This window comes from Chrysochloris asiatica, unplaced genomic scaffold (assembly GCF_000296735.1).
Source record: "Chrysochloris asiatica unplaced genomic scaffold, ChrAsi1.0 scaffold00026, whole genome shotgun sequence".
Taxonomy (NCBI): domain Eukaryota; kingdom Metazoa; phylum Chordata; class Mammalia; order Afrosoricida; family Chrysochloridae; genus Chrysochloris; species Chrysochloris asiatica.
In genome coordinates this window covers 7354644-7364310 of record NW_006408544.1, presented here as the reverse complement: position 1 = coordinate 7364310, position 9667 = coordinate 7354644, and the positions used below count along the sequence as shown (strand labels likewise).

The 9667-nt window shown below is 35.8% G+C and overlaps 1 protein-coding gene across 3 annotated transcripts in view; it reads left to right on the top strand.

The window, feature by feature from the left end:
* The window catches only part of PIK3R3 (phosphoinositide-3-kinase, regulatory subunit 3 (gamma)), a 293821-nt gene that overhangs the window by 81605 nt on the left and 202549 nt on the right, over nucleotides 1-9667 (top strand). Inside the window, exon 2 of one of the 3 annotated variants that reach the window (XM_006839713.1) lies at nucleotides 184-293. The exons of 1 other annotated variant lie outside the window; for it this stretch is intronic. In XM_006839713.1, the coding sequence (XP_006839776.1) occupies nucleotides 188-293 (106 nt within the window). In that variant the 5' untranslated portion in view covers nucleotides 184-187. Of the gene's footprint in view, nucleotides 1-182; nucleotides 294-9667 lie in introns of those variants that run through there. One more of the 3 variants, XM_006839712.1, reaches the window with a different exon arrangement.

Genomic DNA, 9667 nt, shown 5'->3' with positions numbered 1-9667 from the left:
TAAGCACTGGACCTCAAGGTCACTTTAAGCTGTAAGGTTGGCAGTTTAAACTCACCAGCTGCTCCTTGTAAACCCTGTATAGGTTCACTATGAGTTGGAACTGACTTGTTGGTGCTTAACAGCAACAATAGCATATATATATATATGCTCTCTCTATATTTCTTGCCGACCTGCCCCTGACAGCGCGATGTACAATACAGTGTGGAGTATGGACCGCGATGACGCAGACTGGAGGGAGGTGATGATGCCCTATTCGACAGAACTGATATTTTATATTGAAATGGATCCTCCAGGTACTTGGGAGAGGAAAAAAAAAAATCTTGCGATTTATATTTAACAAGCCGCTGGTAATGTTTTCCGGGCAGAAGTCGTGTGGGTGCTGTGAGATTCGGGCGGAGGGGCAGATTGGCAGTTTAGAGCTGCAGTAAAACTGGTTCTGGTTTCTACGTTTGAAGTTTGCAGTTAGGATCTTGCTCCTATTGTCCTGCGAGGGTGAGGGTGGGAGTTGGAATGGGGGTGGGAGGAAGGACCCCTTTCTTGTACTTTGTTGCCTTTGCGTATGGCACTCAGGTTATTGTGTGCCCCCCACTTTTTTTTTTTTTTTTAGAGACTCATCTACCTGCAAGGGATGCTTTATATCCACTTCCACTACTTGGGCTCTGGGAAGCCAGTATTTCCCAATGGGGGAATTCGTAGCAGCTTGTCATTTCAGACATTTGTCTAATTTCATTCGTTGTGCTTTACCTTTGGCTAACTTCTAGAACTGGGTTGCCTATGTAGTGATTCATTTGAAAACTCTTATTTTCTCTTAGAGAAAGCAAATGCCGGTTAGTGATTTTCAGCGATTGAACGTTCTTAGTCATGGCCTTAGTCGGAGGGTTTTCTGCTCAGAATATAGTTGCTCAGAGAGATCTACGTGCCATGTTTTATTACTCCTAGTTTATGGTGATTGAATTTATCTAATTTATGGGCCAGGGCTAATATACTTCAATTCTTCGAGTTAAAAAGAAAAGGAGGACTCTTTCTATTTTGTGTGAATATGTTATGGACATCTATGTGATGGTTCATATACACATAAAGTATACATGCTCTGTATTTTTATTTTAGAGCTTTGTTTGAGGCCCTTTTGTATATCTGGAAGGAAACAGAAAGGAAGGGAAAATGGAAAAGTTGGGTAATTTTTTTTTTTTTTCCTATAAAGTCTACCCCGTTTTCTGATTATTAGCTGTCAGATTTTGAAACCCCACTTGAATTTTATGTAATGATTTTGAATAAGTAGAAAGCCTTTGTGACTCCTTATTTTTGTTGAGGATAAGTCCGTTATGTCTTTTAAGCTTACAGACTAAATTGTGTGATATTGGAGAACCCCATTTATTATAAGACAATTTTTGGAAAGGTTTAAAAGGATTTGAACTCATACAATTGTAATAAAGTGTAATTATCTTTTAGGATGTATGTAGAAATTGTTTCCTGTTTCCTTGTGTACAGTGAATTATCCTATCCATTTTCTTTTTTTAAATTAGAGTGTGAAATGATGCTATATTAAAAAAGAGTACCAATTGAATCATTAATTACTTAGCATTTTTTCACTTCTCTTCATTTTGGAGCCCTATTTATTTGCTTTTTAATTGTGGTTGCGATCCAGATACATCTTTTTAGTGTTTCCCAAAGTTTGTAAGATTTGCCACCCATCTATTGTGTGTCTTTCCCCCTTTGTTTCCCACTAATGGTAAAGCATCATTTCTATTAGATGCATTTGTTATTCATGTGAAAAGAAATTTAGTACATTGGTACCTCTCTTTTAAAAAAGTAAGGTTAATGATTCTAGGTATCTGTTAAAAGAATTATTATATTCAAACTGCCTTAGAATCATACTGTATCGTATAGTATCTTGCCTTACAGATATACAAAGGAAACTTGTTGGGTGGGTGGGGAGGTGAGTAAGGAAGAGGGGAGAAAATCAAGAGGGTACTTTACTAATGGTTGAAAAAATATTGGCCTATTAGAAAAATACTGGCTTAGGCAAACTGAATTAAAAAATGATTTTAAGAAAAGTTGACTTTCGTAATTAAGTAGTAATGTGGGTCTTATAAAACTATAGAGGAAATTCTGATCCAAACTTTGTGTATTCTGTAGAAATAAACTTTTGAGTTTAAAGTATTCATCTGTGAATGAAATTTTACATGCTGACATTCCACTCAGAATATTGAAAATATGTATATGCTCTTTTTTACTACCCATTTTGTAGCCTTAATGTGTAGAAGAAGACAGTTATGTCTAACAGCTTTTTAAAAATGAAGCACCTGTATGTTTAAACATTGCCCATGAAGTAAATTTTTAATAGAGAGAATGTGAATGCCAACCTTGTTTTGTATGATAAGTTAAGCTTTTTAAATATTTAAAAACTATAGGTAAATCATTAGTGATGTTTGGAGCATGTGTTACATTTATCTATTTCCATTCTCCTAACTCCCAGTCAAACTCTTATATTTGTTCTGTCTGAACTGGTATAATAGCACACTAATTGTCCTTCCCTGTGTCTACCTTCCTCAATTCAAGAGTAATATTAGTGTCATCTGATGATTATACTACCTTGTTTTAAAAACCTTCCAATGGATTTCCTTTGCCAATTGAAACAAACAAACAACAAAAGTCCCAGATTGCTTTGCTATCTTATAATTCCTTCTGTGTTTTGCTTCCTACCTAATTTTCCAATATAGGTAGTCCCCAGCTTACTATGAATTAACTATACATACAGTGCTGCAGTATGTAATTTGCTGATGTTATCATTCTCAGATGTTCACTTGCAGATATTCAAAGATTGAATTTATAAGTATGCTTATAATAAAAGTCAATAATAATGAAAACTAAATAAATAAATGAAAGATGCTTGACTTACATCATATTTGACTTATAATAGAGTTGTGGGAACGCACCCATTCTTAAGTCGGAGACTATTGTACATTCTCTTTCTGAAGTTCATCATAGATTCTTCCCAAGCTATTTTGTATTTGTTGTTCTTTGAGTAAGGAGCCCTGGTGGTACAATGGTCAAGTGCTCAGCTGCTTAACTCCCAAAATTTGAACCCACCAGCTGAGATATGGCAGTTTACTTCTGTAAAGATTTATAGTCTTGTAAACCCTATTGGGGGGGGGGGGTGTCCTGGTGTGGCGCTGTAAGATAAGCACTGCAAGGTCGGTGTTTCAAACCTACCAGTTGCTCCCAGAAACCCTACATAGAGTCACTATGAGTCCAAATGGACTTGACAGTACTTAAAAACAACAAAAACTTATGGGTAGTTCTGCTTTGTCCTGGTGATTCATAGAATCACTATGAATCAATCATTTGATGTCAATTGGTTTGGATTGGTTCCTTAAATGCATGCCTTTTTCCTTTCTTGGGATGCTTTTACTTCCATTAGTCATTTGTTGAAATCTTATACAAGAAAGCTTCAAAAAGTTCATGGAAAATTTTCTGTTATCTTTTAATTCCACTTTTTCATGAACTTTTTAAAGTCCTCTTTTTGTATGTTTAGGACCAGTTCAGATGCCCTTTTTTGCTCAGATGTCCTTCCTATCTTTTCTGTTGGAAGTAATTTTTTTCTGTTGGAAGTCATTCCTCCCTTTTTTAGCCCTTCTCAACCCTGGTGATTATGTGCTGTGGCTTCGATTCCAACTCATAGTGACTCCATATAGGGTTTCTGAGGTTGTAAATCTTTACAGGAGCAGAAAACCTAATCTTTCTCCTGTGGAACAGCTGTTAGTTTTGAACTGCTGACCTTGAGGTCAACCACTATGCTACCAGATCTCCATAATTCTCAGTGGAGCCTTTTCTATATAGAGTAACTACTGTTTATAGAGTCCTGGTTTGGTGCTGTGGGTTTAAGGCCCTGGACTGCAAGGTCGGTTTGAACCATAAGATTGACAGTTCAAGCTCACCAGATGCTCCTTGGGAACCTTATTAGTTGTTCAGGGTCTTGCAGGTAGTTGTTGTTAAATGCCATCAAATGGGTTCTGACTCATAGCGATTCTATATCAGGTTTCTGAGTTGCAGCTGGTGAGTTTGAACTGCTGACCTTATGTTCCAGTGCTTATCCTACAGTGCCACACCAGAATTCCTGCAAGTAATAGGCAATTTAATATGTGTTGAATTGATAAAATAATGGGCACTTTATTTCTAGCTTCTAGATGATTTTTCTACTGAAGATCGTATCCTTGGTTAATTTATTACTTGACTATTGCAATAGTTTAGAGTTAAAAGATTTTTGATTTAGACATTTGTTGACTTCTTTTAGTTGTAATGATGCCGCTGTGTGTGGTTTTCATCTTAATTTTAAACCAAATTATAAATATAAAAACTTACATTATTATTTCTTAAAGTACTTTCCAAAGGTGTTTCCCTCTAGCTTATCTTGTCAATAATGACTATCTTGAAGGTTTCTAATAATTTCATGGATTACTATGTCTGCTATCACTTATTGCCAAATGGAACCTTAATGGCTTAATCTTTATGTATTTTCTGGCAGCAATAAAAATACTGAACTATTTAGATGTTAAAATAAAACTTTTTATTTTTTAAGTGTCAAAGTTATGATACAGAGAATTGTTTATAAACATCTTTATTAGTCCTGTTGTGAATTTAGGAATTGGGATTATTCCATGGAAGAGCAGTTTCTGGATAGGCTTCTCAAAGAGCCTTTGCTATAGGAACTATTGGAGTATTACTTAGATACTGCTGATCATAAACTCATTTACAAAGCTTATAGATTGTCATCTCTTAGCTCAGTACCTTAGATAAACTTCTAAAATTAACTCTAGGGCTATAATATTTTTGAATTAGATAATTAGAAATAAAAAGTTTTCAGCTAAATGTAAATATAGGATGGTTTAGAAAAATGGTCCACAATTTTTTTTTTAATCGCTACCTGTTTAAGGAGTCCTGGTGTGATGCTGTGGATTAATGCACTGGACTGCAAAGTTGGTTTGAAACTTAAGGTCCATGGTTCAAGCTCACCAGCTGCTCCTCAGAAACCCTACAGGGTTTCTATGGGTCGGAACTCACGCAACAGCATACAACAACAATCCATTTAAACCCTCTACAGAGTCTCTGTAAGGAGCTCTGGTAACAGTGATTACAAATCAGACTGTGAACCTTAAGGTCAGCAGTTCGAAACTACCAGCTGTTCCATGGGGGAAAGATGAGGTGTTCTGCTTCCGTAAAGATGTACAGCCTCGGAAACCCTCTTCAGGGTTGCTGTGAGTCGGAACCGACTCCACGGCATATAACCACCGCCACCACCGCAGGGTCTCTATAAGTCAAAAGCAACTCAGTGGCACTTAACAACTAACTACCTGTTATATCCTTAAAAATGATCAGGAGGCCAGCTTTTAAGTATTGAGCTGCTAACTGCAAATTCAGTGGTTCAAACCCATCAGCTGCTCCTCAGGAGAAAGATGCTGTCTGCTCCTGTAAAGATTGATAGTCTCTGAAACCCTGAGGAGCAGTTCTACTCTGTCCTATAGCATTGCTATGAGTTGAAATTGACTTGATGGCAGTGGGTTTTAAAGAGCATTTGTTTTATTGATATTTACCACATTAGAATAAAACTGACCATTAAAAAATTAATTCACTTAAAGCTAATAATAAAGCTATTACATGTTAATTTTTTATGAAAAATTAACTATATTCCAAAAAGCAAAATTAGTGAGAAGAGTGCCATTTGAAGATGGTGGTAGAATTGGCATATTCTATCAAAAGGGGCATTTTTTACTGTTTATTAAGTTTCTTTAATATGTGTTTTAGTAGAGGACAGCTAAGTTATCATGTCTGCTTATATATTCAGTCTTGAGATACCTTGTCATAGCTCTGAAAAACTCCACTGCACAGTTGTGAGAACCAGAGTAAAACAATTAAATAATAATTTAGTAATATTATAAAGGACTCCTGATATGGCATTGTGTGATCAGCACTGGACTGCAGATTATAAAGTTGGCAGTTCAAACCCACCAGTTGCTCCTAGGAAACCCTATACAGGGTTGCTATGAGTAGGAACCAACTCAATAGCACTTAACAACAGCAACATTATAAAAATAGCTTTGACTTCTTAGATCTACTACAAGGGTCTTGGGAGACCAAATGGGTTTCTAGTATCACACTTTGAGACTCTAGAAGCTTACCTGACTACACACTTCGATGGCCAAGCTGCTAAAATATTTTCTAACTTCTTCGAAGCCTGATGAATAGGTTGTTTAAGAAAATTTATTTACTTACCATGGTATACTTAGTATTTTCATCTGTGTAAAAATTGGATTAAGTAACATTCTGGTAGAGAACTGCCTTACTGGCTCTGTGGTTGGGGAAAATATCTGCTGAGACTCACACTGGAAAAATAGGTCACCTGTCATTGTGTGGTCTTTACTGTTAGCAGGTTGGGCATCTTATGTGGTTTAATTTTTTTCTTTTAATACTGAACATTTGATAGATTAATCTTATAAGTTGCTTCTCTATATGGTAAGGTATTTCTTTTATGAGGAAAGTATCACTTTTTAATAATATAGTATGGGACAAGTGTTAATATATAATCAGACGATGAAAAGACCATACAAAAATCTTTTTTCCAGCTTATGGAAAAAGGTTAGGCATTGCTTTCATTTAATATAGTTTATGTTTTAATAGAATATGCGTCTCCCATTTTATATACTGTTTAAACTTATTCATCGCTGTTGTTATATGGAATACCTTTGTATTTTTCTTGGAATATAGACTAGAACCTATTTATGATTACTTTATTTAACAAGGTATATAACTACAAATGGATCTATGTGATATGACAACATTTTCTGTTGTTATTAATGGGGGCAGGATAGGAGGGAGGCAGCCTGAGTGTAGTAGAAATAACAAACTTTGGGAACAGATGATAAGGTTCCAAAATCAGCTTTGCCATTTATCCTGTCCAAGTTTATATGGCTAGTACTTAACCTCTTTGAGCATCTATTTTCTCTTTTGTAAAATGAAAATAATTCCTACCTTGCTGAGTTGTGGGGATTAGATGTACTATATCAAGTATCTAACACAGTGTTTGGCACATAGTATGAACCCAATAGATGGGAGCTTATGTTTTAAAACTTATTACTGCAAACATACTGAATCAATCTCTTTATGCATGACCTCTGCTTTAAAGAAGACTCTTGCATTTAAAACTTTTTGAGCTATTTTGCCTATTCTTTTCTCCATCTCTGACATTTAAACAGGGACTATGTTGTATTTTTGGAAGTGTTCTCTAGGATCTTTTCTAGTTATAAAATCTCATAAGTCTATGGAAATGTCACTCCAAGTCCTCCTTTATTTTTAGTTTGTTACTCTTGTCCATTTCTTCATTACCTCACATTTCAGATGATTTGTAATAAAGGTAAAAGGTTGCTGACATTTGTTGAATAATTATTAGTAAGCAAGTGTTGTGTTAAATACCTTTGTATGTACTATTTCCTTTGTTTACACAGCAACTTATAAAACAAGCACTATTATTACTCTACTTCACAGACAGGAGAGTAAGACTCAGGTAGCAATCAGCAAAGCAGGCTTGTCTTTTAGAAGCTCAGGCTCTTAACTGATACCTTCTAATTGGTGGTGCTTTTTCTGTTTCCTTTTTCTTGTCTACAGTACTCCACAATTTTTTATTACTAGTCCTCTGTTCATATTTGTCTTCTAACCCAGTTCATTTCTATTCTCCTAATATCCTTATGTATTCCCATCTATTAAGTATATGCTGTATGCTACATCTTAAGGAGCTCTGGTAGTGTAGTGGTTACGAATTGGGCTGCGAACCTTAAGGTCAGCAGTTCGAAACTACCAGCCGCTCCACTGGAGAAAGATGAGGCTTTCTGCTCCTGTAAAAATTTACAGCCTCGGAAACCCTGTACCAGGGTCGCTATGGGTTGGAACCGACTCGACGGCACATAGCAACAACTTCTTGTGTTAGAATATTCCCATCCACCCCCAGCTTCAGATTACAATCAGATTCTGACCCTACTCAAGTCCCTCTTCTTAAAATTTTCTCAAAAATTCTAACATTGAATTTTCTTTTATTTAATAGAATTATAGAATTCTGTACTAGGATTTGGAGTCCTGGTGTGGTGCCTTAGTGTAAACACTGGACTGCTTGCTAATTGTAAGGTAGTTGTTGTTAACTGCTGTTGAGTGGGTTTCAACTCATAGTGGCTTTGTATAGGGTTCCCAAAGCTTTAAATCTTTACCAGAGCAGAAAGCCTCATCTTTCTCTCCTGGAGTGGCTGGTGGGCTCAAACCACGGACACTGTGGTTCTCAGTTCAGTGATTATTGTATGGCGGCAGTTCAAAACCAGCAATCACTCCTTGGAAACCCTGTATAGGGTTACTATGAGTTGGAACTGACTTAGTGGCATTTAATAACAACAACAGCATATTAGGCTTAATAAAATAATGTATTTTATTATTTTGACACTAAAGCATATTACTTTATATTATTATGGTATTAAATTACTTCATGAATATAATTTTATCTCAACAAGATAAACTTCTTTAGGTCATTTTGTTGTATTCATTTCCTTTAGAAATCCAGATGCCGAAATATTTTCTTAACTCTTAGTCCCAACCAGCTTCATTTTGACTTAATTTTTAGATGTTGATGTTACTTGTTATCAACATGTGATCCTTAAATTTATAAAGAGAATTTATTCTAACAGGAAATTGTTAATGAATATATACAATACGTTTAAGACCCTGGGTTACGAATGTTCAGCTTATATATAACTTATATTTACTTTAATGTTATGTAAATTTGCTTTACTTTGAAATAATTCAGCCAACACTTACTCCAACAAATTCTTCATCATGATCGTTTTCACTTGTTTGTGATAAAGTAAGGTAAAACAACCAAATGTAACTGTTCTGATTTATCTACAAATTAAACTTAAAGACACACTTAGGAACCAATCTTGTTTGTGACCTGGGGACTACATGTACTTAAAGCATGTTGTTGTTGTTAGGTGCCATCAAGTTGGTAACGACTCATAGCGACCTCATGCACAACAGAATGAAACACTGCCCAATTCTGGGCCAACCTTACAACTGTTGCTATGTTTGAGCCCATTGATGGCTGCCACTCTGCCAGTCCATCTTGCTGGTGGTCCTTCCTCTTGTTTCTGACCTTCCACTTTACCAAACATGATATCCTTCTCTAGTGACTAGTCCCTCCTGACAATTGGTCCGAAGTATGAAAGATGAAGTCTGGCCATCCTGGCTTCCAAGGAGCACCCTGGCTGTACTTCTAACACGGATCTATTTGTTCTTTTGGAAGTCCATGGTGCTCTCAATATTCTCCTCCAACACTGTAACTCCAATGCGTCAATTCTTCTATGGTCTTCCTTATTCACTATAGAACTTTCACATGCATATGATGTTATTGATAATACCATGGCTTGCATCAATCTTGTTATTAGCAAAATTTTATCATTTGTAATAAAAGTCATTTTTGAAGAATTAAAAGTGAGTAGTAAGTTAATACCACTATTCAAACTTACACACCAATCACTAAAGCCAGTAAGGATGAAATAGAAGAATTCTACCAACTTCTTCAATCTGAAATTGATCAAACATACAATCAAGATGTATTGATCATTACTGGTGATTG